At 38.5% G+C, this 21,308-nt stretch overlaps 1 protein-coding gene across 1 annotated transcript in view; it reads left to right on the forward strand.

Moving 5' to 3' along the window:
• Positions 1–21,308, forward strand: part of XPO6 (exportin 6) — a gene marked incomplete in the record, with an annotated part of 1,798,279 nt that overhangs the window by 698,986 nt on the left and 1,077,985 nt on the right. Inside the window, 1 exon segment of the mRNA XM_044089811.1 lies at positions 6,548–6,656. Coding sequence (XP_043945746.1) covers positions 6,548–6,656 — 109 coding nt within the window.

Here is a 21,308-nt window from a genome sequence, read left to right on the forward strand (position 1 = left end):
ACTAATTCCACATGCAAGACTGCATATGAGTAAACTTCAATGGTACCTAAAAAGTGTTTGGACTCAACATTGCCACAGCCTGGAGACCATGATTACTCATTCCCTGCCTGCAACAGGAGTTTTGATAGTGGGCGAAGGCTTGTCACCAGAATAAGGACAGCCATTCACATTATACCCAGTCAGGCAGACACTAATAACGGATGCATCAGATTATGCCTGGGGGCCCCACATGGCAGGAAGATGTATTCAGGGCACATGGTCCTCAAACCAAATGCATCTACATATCAATCAGAAAGAGATGCTAGCTGTTCAAAATGCCCTGACGGCCTTCAAGGACCTACTTCATCCGGGACAACTACTGATAGACAGACAACACCACGGTCATGTGGTATATAAACAAGCAGGGGGGCACACTTTCTTACCCCCTTTGCAGACTAGTCATGACTTTGTGGGACACAGCATTGACTTACCAAGTACATCTGCAGGCACAATTCCTGCCAGGAAAGGAAAATATATCTTTCAGCTGGAAAAACCTATCCGTATATGCCTTTCCTCCACTGCCACTCCTCCCCAAGGTACTCCTAAAGAAGCCAAAGCTGATACTGATTGCCCCAGACTGGCCCCGCCAGTACTGGTATCCAATCCTAAGGAATTTGTCTCACTGCCCAGCTTGGACCTTATCTCAAATACCCCATCTACTGTTCCAGCAAAACAATTGGATCCTGCTCAGACAACTCAGGACTCTAAACCTGGCAGCATGGCGGATAATGAAATCATACAAAACACACCTCTCAGTAAAGCTGTGATGGATGTCATTTTGGAGGCCAGAAGGCCTAGTACTAGAAAATCTTATGCTGGAAAATGGAAGAGATTCTGTGCTTGGAACCAGGCACAAGGAACTGATACAGCTGTACCAAATATTCCTCAGATTTTGCAATACTTAACTGAGATGCTGGACAAAGGCTTATCTTTTTCCTCCATTAAAATTCATGCCTCTGCCATTTCGGCTCATTACAATACAGAGCCACCACTTTTTTCTCATCCTTTATTAAAACAGTACGTCAGAGGAGCCAAAAATTTAAGGCCTCCAAGGAGATCACCAATACCTGCATGGGACCTCAACTATGTCTTGGAAAAACTCATCCTGCCTCCTTTTGAGCCAGCTGCTACTGCTGATATAAAGTTTTTATCTTTGAAAACCGCTCTGCTCCTAGCAATAACTTCTGCAAGACGAGTTTCAGAGCTACAAGCACTCATGGCTGTGGAACCTTTTATCATATTTTATTCAGTCAGGGTTTCTCTGAGGACAAACCCGACATTTATGCCTAAGTGGTGTCCAGTGTGGCTCTTAACCAAACTATTCATCTGCCAACTTTTTATCCAAATCCACAGAACAAGGGGAGAGAATTATGCATTCCTTGGACATACACAGCTTAGATTCTACTTGGACAGAACCAAAGTTTTCAGGAAAACAAGAGCAATTACTAGTGGCATATGCTGAAAGATCACAAGGAAGTGCTATCTCAGACTATCAAAGTGGGTAGGCCACTGCATTCGTTTCTATTTTCAGCATAGCAAGCCGGTGCCTAAGGGCATTAGGCCACACTCAACCAGAGCTGCAGCCACTTCAGCAGCCTTTCTCAGGGTAGTACCAACCAAAGACATTTGAGGCTGCTACTTGTGCACACCTTTGCAAAGCACTATCATCTGCCACTCTACTCTAAATCCAGGGCAGGATTTGCCACTGCAGTTCTGCAGGGCCTCATAGCCGCTCCTAATGCTGTTTAGCTCCAGCCTCCCAACCATAGCTTTGGGACACTACCCAAATGTAATGACTGCAACAGTGAAACATGAAGAACATAGTACGGTTGTGTACACTTACCATACACTTACCATAAATGTAGATGTTCGAGTGTATTCACTGTTGCAGTCCAGGTTACCCACCCGCCATCCCCCTTTTTTCTGCTGGAACTTATCTTTCCTTCTCTGATTTATACAACCTATGTAGTGTATTTGCTTGTAGATGAAGGTAAAGTTTATATTGGTGCATGTATTTTTATATATAAATTTTGGCTACTCTTTTAGGCGGCACCGGACATCTGGGGCAAGAAAACCTGAAGAAAATGGCATCTGCTGCTGCTTTTATACCCCTGACGTCAGGGAAGGGGTGACAGTAGCGGACGCAGAACCTAAGACTTTGGAATTCAGGCCGACTGAGGGCAACCTGCCAGCAGGATTACCCAAATGTAATGACTGCAACAGTGAATACACTCTAACATCTACATTTATGGTAAGTGTACACAACTGTACTTTATATGTATTGGTAGCCAATGTAAGTACATATGTGCATTCTGTTCGAGTTCTGTTATAGTAGTTACTGAAACTGTCTTTCTTCCCCATTGCTCTCATTTCTTTCAAATCCTTGTATTTTAGGACTTTCTCTGTATACAAGATACTATTAATTACTGGGTAAAGTTGTTTTGGTGATTAGTGCTACTTTTTTCTTTAATTACTGCATCTGATTTTCTTGTGTATTTCATTAACTGTTGGTATTGGGTGATACCATTTTATCTGAACTTCTTCATTGTTAATGCTTCGAGTTCATGTTTCCATTGTTTCTCGTTTACTTGTAGTGTGTAGTGTTTGCACAATTCCAATTGTAACAGTCGTGTCACTTTATTCTGCCTTTCAGTAATACAGACCCTGAAAGATGAGTGCATAACATCCAGCAAGGAAATGTGCAACTGTTTCCAGTTCTGTTTTACAGAATCTGCATTTGTTTATCCCACATTGATGTCACAGTGGGCACATTGATAAGTTTTATTTGGTCAATATGTGGGGTTCTGGATGGATTCTTTCCCTTTCACTTTTTAACTTGAAAAAAATACACTGAAGGATTTTCTCTTACTAGTTAGAGCTTATTAAATTTCTCTGTGCCAGTGAAGCACAAAGAAACTTGGGAAATGGAGTCCTATTCACCATCCTTCAATATGAAATCTAAACCAATGCACAGAAGGTTAATTACAGATTACATGGAAGCAAAACAGTCACTATGTAAAACTAACTGGAGTGAGGTGTTCAATGGAAAAAACTGCAGATGGAATGTGGAAAGTTTTGAAAGAGAAATTAAGTGCAAAAAAAAAAAAAATTTAAACATCAGGATCTAGGTATATAACATCGGGGGGGTATATTTCCATAAGAACAAGATATCCGATTAAGGTGAGAGGCAAAAAATATAAGAAATGGAAGAGAGGTTAAACTAAAACTTTAAAAACTGAAATAAATAAGTGGGACAAACAGGTTAAGCGGAGTGCAAGACAAGATCAAGAAAATTTTGAAGAAAATTTATATAAAGATATTGAGCATAATAGGAAGCCTTTTTATAGATGCATAAGATGTGGAAGGAGTAAAGGCACACAAATTAAACTGTGTGGAGATTCCAGAATGTATTCAGACACAACAGATTGTAGATATATATAAAAAATCTTATGCAAAACAGTTTGGCTGCACAAAAGGGATGAGAAGATGTCCTAGTGACATCCAGGTAACCCCACATACTGGAATCAAATTGGATTATATTGAAAGAATTGTGCAAACGGGATCCAAACGAAGCACAGGGAGGAGACAGAATGAGTAACAATGACCTGTGAACACTTCAGCAAGAACTTGCAGTACCATTATATCTATTATTCACTAGGTTATATAAATATGGGGAAGATTTCTCAAGATTGGAGACATGCGCTTATTAAACCAGTGTTTAAGGGAAAGGGAGGAGTAGGACAAAATGAGTCAGTGACCCTTAAGTTTACTTTTATGTTGTGGAAAAATAATGGAGAAGGTAAAATTGGATAAGTTATTGTCAGAACTGGATAAGTTGGGACTTGAAACCATATATTAGCATGTATATGTTGAAAACAGATCTATTACCACCTGTAACATAATGTTCTGTAACAGTAATATCTGTGAACGAAAAATTGTGCTGTGATGTAATTTATATAGATTTAACTTTGGCATTTGACAGGATCATACACAAAACACTGATCAATAAATTGGTGCAACTAAGTATTGATGTACTCTTGATGAGATGAATAGCTGCATGGCTTACAAATAGGATATGGTAAGTATCGTACAGCAACTGGACAGGTGAAATCCTTGGTTACAGTCAGGGTGTCCCACAGGGCGCTGTCCTAGCCCTTACTTGTTTAGATTGTATCTTTCAGACCTAACTTTTTCATCTGAGGTATTCTGCAGTCTATAAGTAGATGACCTGAAATTGGGTAAACTGATTACTTGTGTTACGTATAAGGCACATCTGCAAAATAACTTGACCAAATTGACCATTTGGGCACAGGAGAATAATACGTGGGTAAATGCAACAAAAACTAAGCGTATGAGATTTGGGAGGCATAAATTGAAAGGTGAATATTTAATACAGCACGCAGTGATTGAAACTGTATACTCATTTAAGGACCTGGGTATATGGGTAGTCAGTTACGAGTTTTTCTAATCATATCAACCAGTTGGTTAATTGTTATAGAACTATAGGTTGTATAAATTTATAAAGTGTAGGAAATCAAAAAATAATTAAGTCATTGTTACTTACATTAGACCCAAACTTGAGTATGGAAACCCTATAAGAAAACAAGCATGAACTGGAAAGAGTGCAGTGGAAATGCACCAAGGGCATCCATGGATGTGAAAATTTGTTATGAAAGACTAAAATATCTGAACTTGTACAGTGTCTCTTAGATATCTAAGAGGAGAGCCGATACATGAAACAGACTACCAAATTACATTAAAGCAAGTACTAGTTCAGATATGTTTAGGAACAGCTTGGATACTTCTTATGGGAATAAGTGTTTTGGTATATTGGCAAGCTAGAAGGGCATTAATGCCCATGCTTGAAATATTTTTATGTATGTATTCCTCATCAGAAGTCTCATCCAGCTCCATAAGTAATATGGAATCAGTGCTGTTTTTAAGGAAATTAACTATATATTCACCTACTGTATTTTGTTAAGTGTGAATGTGGCTGTATTGCACTAACCAAATTATCTTGCTTTCCAAAGCCTTTAAAACTGTTGTTGTGGCAGGGACCTTGGTGCAAGCTACTGTTAAGTGTCTTCACACCTCTGATAGATCACTGGGAGTATCTGCAATATCCGTTAGCAATCCCATCATGGTGGTAGTGCAGCCTTCGTGTTTTTCCAGTATGGCACTCTGTGGCTACTGTTAGATGTTCTAATGCATAGGTTCCTTAATGACCTAAAAGAAAAGGCAATGTGTAAATGCAGGAGTTAAGTGATACATTATCATATAGTTGTAATTATAACCGTATTCCTGAACTTGCTGTACAGCTGTTTTGTCTTTTTTTTTTTTTGTTTTGTTTGCACCCACTGCTTGCAGCATGCACATATTTTTTTCTGGCACCTATCTTTTGTGTAATATCTGAGCAGTGTGAAAATATCTGGTTAGACGGACCTACTGTAAGTGTTTACAATTTTTTTTTTGTCTCCTATCAAGTTGTCATTTTTTTCCTGATGTGTATTTTGTATATATGCAAATTTATATCCACTGCCTGCATACTTCTGTACACTGTGTAAACTTAACTTTTGTAAAAAAATCTGAGATTTTCTTCCACTGCCTCAGCTGAATAGGATTTTAGCTAAACCTTGTCACATTCCCTGTAAGCAAAAGCAAAAAAATAGTTTTCCTCATTTTTTTCAAGCCCATTCTACTTACCTGACAGAATCAATGTAAAAAGTATCTCCCTTGTTTTGCTGTCCTCTAGCATTAGTTTTGTAAGATAGCCATGTCACTGTATATATTATGCCGTCTCTGTTGTCCAAAAGCCTAATGTTTCAGAGATGTACAAGCAGGGGTGAAGAAATTACATATAAAGAAATTTAGGTAAAAATGCCCGGGTCAAAGCAGCACAAAGATGTGGAGATGCAAGATTACAGTGTAGGAAAGGTAGAAAAATAAGGGGCTTCTGACATTTATTTCCTTTGGTGGAAAGACTTTCTCTGATCATTAGTTTGTGTGAAAATGTATGCTTACATGCTGTTTAAAATGGTGTAAAACATGCATTTGTGGCCCAGAAGAACTTTTAATAGTCGAGGTTAGACGTTGAAGCATTAGAGAGCATACTGAACACTGTTCTTTCAGTCATATAGAATGATGGCACAATTAATGGATGAGTAATTATGTAATTAATGTTCACTTATTGCAGTTAGAAACGTAAACGCAGATGTTTGGTTCTGCAATGTTGAGTTAGAGTGGTGGGGACAGCCAACACATTTGGCATTGTAGGTTTTAGATTGCTGTGACACTACCCTAATAATGCTTTTTGTATATATGTCCTGAGTTCATGTTTGCGTGTAGAATCATGTGCAAGTTAGAAGGATTTAAGTAAATACCTGGTGTTTAGATAATTACCCCTTTCGTAGTTTAATATATTCACCATCACTTGATAACTGTGATAAAAGCTGTAACTTTATCTGATTGCTTTTTCATTTTATTTCTGTCCTTTTATTTCTTTGTTTAGGTACAAGGATGCTTTGGTGTTGCTACTTCGGGAGGTACTGAATAGAATCCAGTTTCGATATAACCAGTCCCAGCTAGAAGAGCTGGATGATGAAACACTTGATGATGATGTAAGTAGGGTTACATTATTCTTTAAAATCAAATTTCCTTGGTATAATTCCTGTATCCTGAATTCTTTTCTACAGATTTCTTATTACATGACAAACAATGTAACTGGTCAGCTCAAAAAATGTAACTGGTCAGCTCTAAAACACCTTCCACTTGAGGAAGCAGTTGCTCATTTCAACAACACATTCCTCCAAATTCTTGAGCATCATGCCCCCTCACGCTTAATTAGAACAGGATCCAAAGCTGCCCCTTGGCTTTCTAAAGAAACCAAGCAAATAATGCTATTAAGGAATAAACTATGGACAAAATGGAGAACTACTAAAAACCCAAATGACCATCAAAACTTCAAACACCTTAGAAATACCACAAAAAAAGTACCCATCTTGATAAAAAAAAATACTACCTTCAATATCAAAATAAAAATCATAACCCCAAAAAATTCTGGACAGGAATAAACTGCTCCATCCAGGGAATACCAAAACACCTACTCCAGCTAACTTAGCACAGAACCCACCCAACTTTAATAGCCAATACATTCAACAACTTCTCTGAAACAGTCACACCTCTAGCAAAGAACATGACTCCCCACACTTCTCTTAAAAACACCTCTCCTCAAAATAACACCCCCACTCTAACATTTAGTACAGTCTCCACAACCTATATACACAAGTTACTCTCAAAACTTAAACCATGCACTCCTTCAACCGACCAACTACCAGCTGAATATCTGCAGCTAGCAGCAGCAGAACTAGCATACCCAGTCTCCATCTTAATTAACAGAACAATAACCAAATCTACTATCCCTTCCCTCTGGAAAGTCTCCCATATCATTCCTCTGCATAAAACACTAATGAACTTTCTAATTTCCGTCCTATAGCCTTATTATCACCACTATCTAAAATTATGGAGCGTTGTATACACCAACAACTTTTACATCATCTTTTACATAATAGCCTACTTTCAGACTCCCAACATGGTTTTAGGACCTTTCCATAGCACTTCCACTGCTCTTCTCTCCTTCACAGGCACTATCAACAAAAATCGCAATAACAACCTATATGCTTCTGCTTTATTTCTTGACCTCTCTAAAGCCTTGGATATGGTCAACCATCAACTTTTGCTAGACACTTTGAAATCTCTCACTTGGATCTTCGGCATTGCACTGGTTTGACTCATCTGAAAGATAGACCACAAGCAGTCCTTTGGGACAGCCATCTTTCCTCTCAGCTCCCAGTCACTATCGGTGTCCCTCAAGGATCCATCTTAGGACCCCTTCTCTTCTCCATATTTATAAATAACCTGTCTACTTCACTGCCAACATCCTCATGTATTCATTATGCAGACAATTCAACTCTCATCTGTTCTGCTGTGTCTCCAGCTGAACTTCATTCTTCCACCCAAAAAGTCTTTTCAGCAGCAGAAAAATGGTTCCAAGATATCTGTCTCCTCCTTAATCCCAAAAAAAAAAAAACAAATTATTACTTTTCTCTCCAACCCTTAAATCTGCCCCTCTCTCCTTTTCTATTGTGTCTGACAATGGCACTATCATTACACCTGATTGTTCCACTAAACTACTAGGCGTTACAATAGATAATCAACTAAACTATGATTACCACATTGACCTAACCATCAAAGCTGTTAATAAAAAGATAGGTGCCCTCTATAGTCTTAAGCCCTTTCTAACAGCAACTACCAGGGTGTCTAGCCCAAACTCATCTTATCTGTACATTATTGTATGCCTCCCCATCTTTTTAAACCTTTCAAAATCTAACCTTCAGAAACTTGCCACAGCCTACCACAGCATTGCCAGGTTTGCCACAGGTTCCCCATTTCACACCCATCATTGTGTTAATCTCAAAAAGTTTGACTGGCTTGAACTTCAAAATCTTATTCTCCTACATCAATTAGTTATTACCTATAACATTCTCCATTACCCTTCTAATACACCCATACTAAATAACCTTGTTGTCCCTTACAGGAATCTTACTTCCCTTCACTCAGCTAACAAACTATTACTAGCCACTCTCAAAATGTACAACAAAGCTGGTGACTCCTTGTTTACAAATGCCATTGGCTCATATTGGAATAAACTTCCCATAGAACTGACCACTCTAGGCTCATCACAACTTTTCAAGAAACAACTAAGGAACTATTTTAAATCTCACTGGCTATGCCCTTGCTCGAATCCTGACTGACCTCAGCATCCAACTCTCTTCAGCTCTCTCCATTACTCTTCTACTTGTCCTTATCACTAGTACTACCCCTCCTGTGTAGCTCACCTACCATCCACATGGATATTACTTTTTCCTATAAATTCAACTTCTCTTTATTCTTGTCATATTACTGCAACCTTTATACTTGTTATATTACTGCAACCTGTCATCTCGCCTTGTATCTAAATCTACATGTTGCTCCCAGCTGTAGAAATCTGCTTCTTAAAACTAGTGCCATGGCACAAAACGTGTATCAAAATTGTTAATACTGTAAATAGTTGAATTAGAGTATTGTGTGAGTTATTACTTCATTTCTTTTTTAATTGTACTATTCCTACTATTTGTACTATTCAAAGAATTTGGAATTGAAATCCTCACTCTGTTATAGTTTTGCTAAATTACTTTTGCACTGTTACTATGCTACATGGGAATAGTTCTCTACATGCTTATAATTTGTATCTTATTGTGCTATTTTTTGTTTTTATTATTTACTAGTATATAGTGGAACTTTTCTCCTCGGGCCTCTGCTGAAAATGGACATGTATCCAGTCAGACTAGCCCGGTCAACAAATGTAAAATAAAAATACATGACTAAGTTTTTTTATGCAGATTTCCTTTAAGAAAAAAATAGTCCCTCTACACACACACAGTGTACAAACATAAGTTACCACTGTCCTATATTTTGTAGCTGGTCGTTCAAAATTCAGACTCCCTCCTTAAGTTTTCTTAAGACTTTAATTTCCAGAATCAAACCTAGAAAATCAATTAAAATAAATAGTGCGGACTGCTGTGTTAAACAAGATAATAGATTGTTTCAGTATTCCTCATTAAATTAAGTACTATACAAGGTGGCTTATTCTCAGTTAACCAGGAAAGACTTAAGGCCAGAAATGCCTGTGGCTAACCATGGTGTTAAAGCAACACTTACACAGCATGATAAAGCATAGAAGGCAAACTCTCTGAAGAGCCAGCTCCATCAAACATTATTTGTCACTACAAAATAGTCTAGAAACTGATGTATCCAAGGGAACCTAAGAAATAAGCACTGTCATAGCATCATCTTTTATGCTTCACTGGAAAAGTATGAAAACTTAATGCAAACATGAATCTAGCAGCACAGGAGACTGTTTTAAATGTATGTCTACCTAAACTTCCTGTTTATGGTCAGTACTGCACAAAATACAACAGCATCAGTCACATCAGTGCTTCAAGTAATCAAGCTACTCAGTACTCGTTTTTTATTAGAAGTTTAATGTAATTATTTTTACTATTTAACATCCCACTTCAGAGAAATTGGCAAACCTCCTGTCCAATCAGCTCATCTTAAAATAGTAGCTGCTTATGTAGGTGGAGATTCCACCCATATTTTTAATTTCATTCGATGATAATTTAATCGCAAGACAAATGAGACCCACTGTAATACATGCTTCCAAAACACCCAGATAAAAAATCCAAAATATTGTTGCCATGTGTTGAACCTCTGCACAATTACAAAACAGTTAAAAACTGCGTACATAAAAAGCTGTAGACAGCATAAATTGCTATGCAATTTTAACAGGTACTCAGCATGGCTTTAATGAAGGTATTAGTACCATCTCTGAAGTTTACAAGCTAACTATTAGTTTACAAAAATAAGAATAATTGTCTGATCATGTAAGGAGTGTTTCTAGATATAACCAGGACCTCCAAAACAGTAGACCACACTGTACTACTTACTGAACTTTTCTTTGGCCCTGTTACAGTTGATTCTCTTAACTCTGAGCAGCAGAACATTTCAGAATGTAGCAGGGAGTTGTACCTCATATACTGGCTAGCGTCTCAAGTGTCTTGCAGTGGCCAGTTCTGGGACGCATCCTATTCACTGTTTCTTAATGACCTCTGGTTGCATCTCCCAAACTTTAATCTAACCATGTATGGCATTCTACTTGTAAACTCCAGCAGATCTCTGTCCAGTGTGTAAAATAAATCCCTGGATAACTTCTGCTGATATGATACTTGAAGGTTATGTGCAAAGATTTTGTTACAGATATTCTTCGTGTTTCACTGTTGCAGTCGTCACATTTAGGGTTATCTGCTTGCAGTAGCCTTCAGTTGACCTGATTAACAAAGTCTTTGGTCCTGCGTCTGTTGCGGTCTCTTCTTCCGTGACATGAGGTAGTCAGGGGTATAAGACATGCAGCCGACGCCATTACATCAGTCTTTCTTGCCATGTGGTAACAGAAGCAGTTCGCAAGGGCTGGCCGGCCGACTCCTGAAATTTTCATTTTCGAGTTTCAGAACCGAAGTCTTCACTAAAAGCCAAGTACCCTGTTGGGGAAACTTTTTCATGCTCTAAACCGATGTCAGTAAAAGTAAATAATTGCATTTCTTGTGGAAAGCAAATACCTCATGAAGATTTTCATTCGTACTGTATTCCTTGCCTAGGCCCTGACCACGACATACCTCGCTGTCAGTTTTGTGCCTTATTTAAACCTCGAACTATCTGTCGTCTGTATATTTTCGCTTATAAATATTTTGGTGCTCTGTTCAATTATCCTGATATGTCTTTGGTAAGCCATCCGACTACAGACATTCCAAAAAAACACAAAGATAAAGACAGAGACAGGCTGTCTAGGTCCTAAGCCAGTTCGCCAGTACGCAGTGAGGCGCTTTAGCAGTCCCTGATACCCGCTACTTCAGATTTGCAGGCCTCTACTGAGAACCATTCCGAGTCCGGTATGCCGTGAGATGCTTCAACTGTAAAACCTGTGGATATCTCTACCTTGGATGGGTCCAGAGCCGCTGTGCAGGCACCGGCTTCTGAGGGTGTATTTAGGCCTACTGATTTGCATATTAAACAGACACCATCTTCTTCAAGGCCTAAAACTTGAACCATGCCTAGGAAACTGGTGCCAAGACCGCATGGTCAGGCCTCTATGCCTAAAAAAACAAATAAGAATGGCTGAAGACCTTATTACTTTAATCAGGGGAAGCCAACCTTCTCCCTGTAAAAGACCTAGGACTGAATTTGCTTATGATACTTATGACTAGGATTCTGAACTTTGTTTCCTCTGACCAGGATTTACCCTTGTCCACCTATGAGGATTCTGATGCTGTGGACTCTATTCCCTCTGCTTCCCCCCAGAGGATTTCTCTTTTGGTGAAACCTTGCATACTCTCAGGGAGCATTTTCATTGGGGAAAGTCAGGATTTCTCTGATTCTAAAAAGAGGCTTAGGGATTTCTTACTCCTGTCCCAGCACAGACTTTTAGCCATACCTCCTTTACTAGACATTGTTCCTTTTTCGGAATCTTGCTTGGCCCCTGACTCTCTACCTCCTGCTCCCAAAAAACGTGATAGATATTACAGGGTTCCTGACTCTCAAGTTCCTTTTCAAAAATCCTACTGCAGATCCTGAGACCATTTTACAGGGACCCAAGGGCATTAAAGCTACTACTGCCAAAAATTCTACCCCCTCTGATAGAGACTCCAGGGTGCTGGATAGATGGGGTAAGAAGTTATGCACTTCTGCAACTTTGGCCATTAGAGCCTTATACTGCCAGTTTCATATGTTAAAGTACCAGCAGCATATTATTGGATTGCTTAAACAGAAAATGATGATTCCTGATTGTGCTGAAAATAAGGATTTTCCGGACTTAATGTGTTCTGCTGAACAAGTTGGAAAACATACTTTGCAATGTGGTTTTGATTCACTAGAGGCATCTTCCAGGGCTGCTGTAAGTGGGTCTGTGCCTACAAAACAGTCAGGACTTAAATAAGCAAGAAATCACCATGGAAATTAATTAAAAACAATTAATGATGTCATTAAAAAAGTAAATGTTACAACATTTAAAAGAAAAAAGTAGAACATTTTTTAAATAATGTGTAAACATACTAAATCTTCACTTTTATTGACTTTTAGTTTCCTGTGTTTAAGGAAGCAGCATTTATTTAATATAAAAAATTTTGCTTTGTTGTGGTTTTTTGATTAGAGGCAGGCAGGGCTGCTGCTGCTGTAAGTGGGTCTGTGCCTAGAAGGCATGCTTGGCTTAAGGAGTAATCCTTGCCAGACCATGTTAAAGCTAAATTACTGGATGCTCCCTTAAATCAGGACAGTCTGTTTGGCAACAAGGCAGAAGAAGTTCTTAAAAAGATGGAGGAAAAACCTAAATCTATGCAAACTGTTAGATTTCTTACAAGTAGAACCTCCAAGATTTAGTAGGCATTGGCCTTCTAAGAATTGTTCCTTTCTTGCCTCTCCCAGACCCAGCAGAGCACCCAGGCTTCAGTTTCAGGGTACGCACAGGACTAAGTAGTAGGGGGGCCTCCACTTCCAAATCTGAGAGAAATAAAACTCCCCCCTATGGTTAACTGTCTCAGTGACTTAAGTCTTCCAAGCATTTCTCAACTGACTGCCTTTTTGGGAGGAAAGAGTGCTCTTCATGCAAAGAACTGGGAACTCATTACCCAGGACAAATAGGTTTTAAATATAGTGTAAACCAAAAAATAGAAAGTCCAGCACACACTGGCTCCAAATAAATACTTTATTGAAAGTATCCTTAACAAAAAAAACTGTTTCGGCTGTATAGTTAAATAGCCTTCATCAGTTAGTTATCAGCAAAGAAAGAGTTACTTTAAATACATAATTTAGAGGACGTGATTAATTAAAGATGCTCATTAAGCCCTGGTTTAAAGAGACCTCCCAGTTTAACAATCCATTTTTTCTCCATACTGTTTAAGAAATCATGCCAACCCAATTTATTATTTCTAGGTCTCCTTATTTTATCAAAGATGGTGAAATTAAGTGTGACATTTTTATGTATCATGGTATGTTTATAGATGGCATTGGTTTCTTTGTGATGTTTAATGTCTCTAAGATGTTCAGATATTCTAAATTTAAGAGGTCTGGAAGTTTTCCCAATAATAGAATGTTGAACAATTGCAACTAGCTAAATAAATCACCCAATCAGAAGTGCAGTTAGCAAAAAAATGAAATATAGACTTGAGGGGTGTTTTGGCTGCTAAAGCTTTTGGTTTTTAATATCCAACAGTGAACACAATGACCACAAGGGTGGCAGCCAATTAAGGGATCACCTGACAAAGTAACTTGGGTAGATTTTTTTATTTGGAGGTTGACCATGTTTATAGTGGTTAAAAATGCAGCAAGATTTTTACCTTTCCTAAATGAGAAGACATCAATCACCCAAAATTTCACTCTGTCTCGTGTCACATGTCAAGATATTCCAATGATGTACAATATCCATTAGTACCTTGATGTTACGTCCATATGTGGTTACTAATGTGGGGGGCCCCCCACCTGTAGCGCACTTGTCTTTATAAAGAAGAAGATTCTCATGCTCCATTTTATCTATGTAGTGTTTTGTGTGCAAGACTTGACCCATTTTGTAACCTTTGTCCTTAAATCTAAGAACAAAATCATCCCTAAAATGTATATAGATGTTTCTATCAGAACAAATGCGTTTCATCCTCATAAATTGAGATTTAGGTATGTTCTTAAAAATATGGGGTGGATGGAAACTGGTGGCATGGAGAAGCAAATTGTTTTCGGTGAATTTCGGATGGACTTCAGTGGTCATCGTGTGGTCAGGTGCTCTAGAGACCAACACGTCCAAAAAAAAATTTGTTTTTGTCATAATTAACTGTGAATTCAATTCTCCATTTGTTCTCATTTAAATGTGTGATAAATTCCAAAAGATATTCTGCATCCGCTCTCCACACCAACCAGCAATCGTCCAGATATCTCCTCCAGATGTCCATTTTTATTATGCATAAGTTATTGGAGTTATCATGAATCTGTTCCTCAATATAAGCCATAAACAAGTCTGCATATATTGGTGCAAAAGATGCTCCCATAGCTGTGCCCTTAATCTGTAAGAAGCATTTGTCCTGATAGAAAAAGATGTTCTTCGTGAGCACATGTTCAGTAAGACAGAGTAGCAGTGTTCTGGCCGAGGTTATTTTGGTTTGGGTTATATCAGTTTGATCATATCCGAAACATATCCCTGGACTTCTACGTGGTGTCTTTTGGGACACACTAACTTTTCTGGTTACATTCCTGCTCTGACTTTTGGTTTCTTTTAGTGGAAACGCCGCTACTGAATTTTTGGTAGCTTTTTTCTTTGTTTTCTTTGGGCGGTTGTGTGCATAACTGTTGGTGTCATTTTTTGGTTCCACTATTCTTGGAAGACCTATATATCAGGACAAGGGCGGTGATTTATTATTTTTTTACATCATCAATGGAGCTTGTATATTTAATTAGCAGCTCTAGCATGAGCGATGTAACGAAGGCAGTCCGTTTTTGTGACCATCTACAGCAGGCGAGTGTGCCTATATGTACACCATTGGATTTATAGGATTATTCGTTTTTTCGATCTGTGTCCTCATTAATGATCATTTTGGTAACTTTGTTCAGTATCTACAACGGGAATTTTTATCTGAAGGAACAAGGGTGGTCAACAGTGTTCTTTTATAGACTGGGTTGATTTGACTATTTGAAAAAAGTCTTCTCATGTGTAGGGCCTAATCAATCACAGGCTGCTATTTTTTTGCAATAATGGACTCTGTTTAACATTCTGTATTTGGTCCATTTTTGAATATTCTTGTGGTTTACTGACTATATGGTTTCATCCTTTTTATTATTTGATCAGTTAGCTATTTCGTTTTTCTCATTTTTTACGGATACTGTTTGTCATCAGATCATATCTGTAAGCACTGGTTTATTTACTTGGTTTTCTGGGATTTTAGTCTTTTGGTTGGATATACCAATGATTTGGATTTATCCTTACAGCTATGCATAGATGGTGGGACCTAGTGGATTATGCACTTTCTGCCCTTCATTACACATAATTATATTTCATGTTGATTATATCTCACGAATTTTGATTAACATAAATATATAAGCTGTTCTTTTCCTGGAAAGCTTGTATTTGCCTACATTATTTTTTATTTTTTAGTTTATTTCTGTGACTTTGGGGCGGAGCACTAGTGGGTCTCTTCATTCATTTCTTATTGATGGTCCTATTTTCATCCTTGTACTAGTCACTGTTGATTATTGGTTCTGGAATCAATTTGTACAATATTATATTTGGATTTTGGATGTTTTTTCCATAGACCTTGGGCTTATTGGTTCACACAATGATCAGTTTATGGCCTATTATTCTTCTATACAGTGTATATGATATGGTGTTATGGGTTGTGCTGCACCCAATTGACACTTTTATGACTACATCACAGTTGTTCTTTTTGTTTGGCCTAGTGCTTATTGATCTATGTATGAATCAGCTGGGGTCTTATAAAAAAAATATATTGTTTTAGTCATAAGAACACAGTGGCTATTTTATCTACTAATATGTCAAGGATCTTTGGGTTCTGTTTATCAAACATTTTGGAGTCTACTATTTATCCTGGGGCCATACAGTCAATATTTTATTATACCTTTTTCCATAAGTCATGGAATTGGATAATTTATTAACAGTCTTTGGACTAGGGATGGTCGGAGTGATGGTGGATGGCACTGATGCTGGCCCCAATGTTGAGAGTTGAGGATATTTTTTTGAGTATGAACAAACGTGTCTATTACGCAATAATGTTTGGCACTACACGCTTTTTTTGGGCTTATTTAACCAAAGGCATAACACCACGTGGTTTACATATTCGCACACAACCACTGGTTAGCAACCCTGATTGTATCTTAATGAAACAGTGGGGAGGGAGTTGTAACAGCAGGCATCTCTCAAATCTGTTGAAATACTAGCTGATCACCACAATAGGATCATAGACAGAGATGGTCCATCACCCAGTTATGTGATGTGGCCAAAAAATATGAAGGGCAACCTATATATAGCACTAGTCTTAAGAATCTTGGTAAGGAGCTGATTACTCTTGAAACCCAGTTCAAGGAATGAAAGAAAAAAGTTCTTGAGGGACTTGGGTGATTACGATAAAGGGGACCCTTTTAATATTGGTAAGGACAAACATGTTCGATTCACGCAACACAACAGGACACCCTTTAAAAGGAAATGTACTAAATCTATTTTAAAAAAGGGTTCTACACATAGTACAGAGACATCGGGTGATGAGTCATCCTCTGGTTTAGAGACCGACTCAGTGGGCGCCACTGGCTCCCCCGCTATGAAAAGGAGGAATTCTACTGCCCTACAGGATTCACACCTAGGAGGGGGGGGCAGGAAACCCCGTGGAAGAAGACAATATGGAGACTTTGCTCCAAATGTTTGTACACAAAGAACAAATGTGAATGTAACTAATATTTCTACACATACCCTCACTGCCTCAGATGTTGAAATTTTGGATAAAGGACTATCATTCATACCTGGTTTATTTGTTCCCGAAGAAAATTTTGTTAGTGATATACTTTATTTTTGCAGGAATCATAATCTTAAATGATTTTTTCAGGATTAGACAACCTCCAAGATCACTGATGAATTTAAATATCACAAGTCTTCATTCATACCCCCTATGAATCATAATGTGTCCTTATTTCAAAATCCTATAATAAAGGATCTTCATTTTCAGTTTAGGAACCATAGACCTTTGGCGAACAAAATTTCCAAAACTTCCATGGACAACATCATTAAGTTAGCCAGTAACAATGAGTTAGTTATCATAGGGGCTGATAAGGGAGGAGCTGTAGTTGTACAAGATTGGCATCAGTACGATAAGGAAGCTAATAGACAGCTGTCCGATGCACGATGACGCACATCTTAGTATCGATCCTACCCCCTTCTTTAAACAACAAATCAATGATTTCATTTCCTTAGCAGAAGAGGAGGGTATTGGCAATAACACTAAAACACAATTGACTATAACCCATGTCCACAATATATATATTTTCTGCCCAAAATACATAAAGATCTACACAACCCCCCAGGTACACCTATTGTCTCTGGCAGGAATTCACTCATGGAACCTATGTCCCTTTTTCTTACTAAATACCTGCAACTTCTCAAATGCGTCAGAGCACATATCAGAGACACTAAAGAATTTCTCCAGGTTATTTCTGAGGCACAATTAGAATCAGAATGGTTGATGTGTACATTAGCTGTCACATCCCTCTATACCAATATTCCACACTGGGCAGGGTTAGAAGCCTTAGACTATTTGTTAAATAAAACAGAAATGTATAAACCAGGTTTCAGCACACTGCTACTCTCTTACTGAACATGTGCTCACGAAGAACATCTTTTTCTATCGGGACAAATGCTTCTTACAGATTAAGGGCACAGCTATAGGAGCATCTTTTGCACCAATATATGCTGACTTGTTTATGGCTTATATTGAGGAACAGATCATTTATGGTAACTCCCATAACTTATACATAGAAGAAATGGACATCTGGAGGAGATATCTGGATGATTGCTGGTTGGTGTGGAGCGCGGATGCTGAATATCTTTTGGAATTCATCACATTTAAATGAGAACAAATGAATTGAATTCACTGTTAATTATGACAAAAACAATTATTTTTTTTGGATGTGTTGGTCTCTAGTGCACCTGACCACACGCTGACCACTGAATTCCATCGGAATTTCCCAGAAAACAATTTGCTTCTCCATGCCACCAGTTTCCATCCACCCCATATTTGTAAGAACATCCCTAAATCTGAATTTGAGGGTGAAACGCCTTTGTTCCGATAGAAACACCTATATACATTTTAGGGATGTTTTAGTTCTTAGATTTAAGGAGAGAGGTTACAAAATGGATCAAGTCTTGCACACGAAACACAATGTAGATAATATGAGCTTGAGAATCTTCTTTATAAAGACAAGTGCTATAGAGGTGGGGGGCCCGCCAGGTTAGTAACCACATATGGACGTAACACCAAGGTACTAATGGATATTGTACAACATCATTGGAATATGTTGACATGTAAAATGAGACTGAGCGATAGTTTGGGCGATGTCTTTTCTCATTTAGGAAAGGTAAAATCTTGCTGCATTTTTTTTAACCACTATAAACATGGTCAACTTCCAAATAAAAAATCTACCCAAGTTACTTTGTCAGGTGATCCCTTAACTGGCTGCCACCCTTGTGGTCCTTGTGTTCACTGTTCCAGGATATTAAAAACCAAAAGCTTCAGCAGCCAAAATACCCCTCAAGTCTGTTATTTCATTTTTTGCTATTTGCACTTCTGATTGGATTTATTTAGCTAGTTGCAATTGTTCTGCATTCTATATAGGGCAAACTTCCAGACCTCTTAAATTTAGAATATCTGAACATCTTAGCGACATTAAACATCACAAAGAAACCAATGCCCTCTATAAACATACCATGATACATAAAAATGCCACATTTAATTTCACCATCATTGAAAAAATGAGACCTAGAAATAATAAATTGGGTTGGCATGATTTGTAATGGATTGTTAAACTGGGAGGTCTCTCTAAACCAGGGCTTAATGAGCATCATTAATTGATCATATGTCCTCTGAATTATGTATTTAAAGTAACTCTTACTTTGCTGATAACTACACTGATCAAGGCTATATAACTACACAGCCGAAGGCTATATAACTATACAGCCAAAACCGGTTTGTTTTTTTGTTAAGGATACTTTCAATAAAGTATTTATTTGGAGCCACTGTATGCTGGTCTTTCTATTTTTTGGTTTACGTTGACTTTCATTGAGACCGTGCAGCTGCTGTACTTGCAGAGGTTTCTGTTTCAGTTTTAAATAGTGTCCCAAGGATACAGATTTCACTTCCACACGTTACCAACACCAAGCAATTGGCCAGATCTACCCCCAAATCAGTGGGCAGAGGCCCAAAAAGCAAGTACTCTCTCCCTTAAGCATAGGGGATATTCAGTTGGTGCTAGAAGAGGAAAAAGGACAAGGTTTCTACTAGAGACTTTTCCTGGTACCCAGAAAAGACAGTTCATGGCGTCCTCTCCGGGACCTGTCTACTCTAAACACCTTTTTGCGTATTCCAAAATTCAAGATGCTAACTCTTCAGTTGCTTCCTATCCTAGGCAAAGATGCCTGGTTGGCAACACTAGATTTAAAGGAAGCATACCTGCACATCCCAATCAGGGAATCTTGCAGTAGATACCTATACTTTAAAGCAGGCTACATGCAGTTCTCTGCACTGCCCTTTGGTTTATCTACTGCACCCAGGGTATTCACAAAGTGCCTGGCTCCAGTCATTGCATTTTCCAGGCAAAGAAATATTAAAATATACCCATACCTGGACGATTGTCTAGTTCAGGCAGAAAGCTAGGACATACTTTTGAATCATCAAAAACAAAACAAAAACTTAACATCCATGAACCCTAAATCCTCCCCTTTTACTCTCAAACCCATTCCTACCCACACTATAAAAAGCTCCTACAAATGTTAAAACCTTGCTCTAATGCCCCAGATGACATTCCATCTAACTTTCTTCAACTGGCTGCTGATGGCATAGCCCTTCCAATCAGCATCCTAATCAATCGTTCCATTCAGGAGTCCTATGTACCATACCTCTGGAAAAAAGCCATCATCCCCCTCCATAAAGGAGGTACAGCCTGTTCAATCTCAACTTTCGCCCTATTGCTATCCTATCTCTTATCTCTAAGATGCTTGAAAAATATATTCACCTCCAACTATTATCCTACCTATTGGACAACCAACTCCTACCCAACATGGGTTTATACCATGACATAGCACCACCACTGCCCTTCTTTCCTTCCTCAAAATCATTAACTCTGCTTGTGACTCTGGGAACATAGTTTCTACGCTCCTCAACTTATTTAAAGCTTTCGACACTGTCTCTCATGTGCTTCTACTTTCTAAACTCTCCCATCTTAATCTCTCCTCTTCGTCTATCAAATGGTTCTCCAGCTATCTCTCAGCCAGGGAACAAGCTGTAAAATGGAACTACTGCACTTCCTCTTTCCTTCACACCCCAACAGGTGTACCCCAAGGCTCTATTTTGGGTCCTTTACTGTTTAACATTTTCATCAATGATTTCCACCAAAAGTTTCCCAATGCTAAACTGGTGCAATACGCAGACAACTCCACTGTCATCTGCTCAGCCAAAACTCTTCCTTTACTAAAACCTTACGCAAGAAGCCTTCTCCACTGAGCCCTGGATGCTTGACAATCACCTAGTCCTAAATGCCTCCAAATCTAAAATTATTTTTACCCCTTCTAGACATACTGCTGCTGACAAAGCATCCTTCTCTATACTTAGCCTAAACAAAATTAAATAGTTCCCCATACAAAACGTCTGGGCGTTCTTATCAATGACCAGCTAAAATTTGATATCCACCTACAAACCAATATTAAAAAGACTCCTCAAAAACCTGGTATGCTTTATTGACACATGCGCTACCTTTCTCTGTCTTCTAGGCAACTCTTCTAGACAACTCCTTTCTACCACCTCCCTTTTGTATGGAGCTCCGCTACTCTGTAACCTCCAGTCATCCCTAAAATCTAAACTTTCCTC

The sequence above is a fragment of the Protopterus annectens genome, chromosome 12.part0 (assembly GCF_019279795.1).
Source record: "Protopterus annectens isolate FY-2018-M chromosome 12.part0, PAN1.0, whole genome shotgun sequence".
NCBI lineage: Eukaryota > Metazoa > Chordata > Ceratodontiformes > Protopteridae > Protopterus > Protopterus annectens.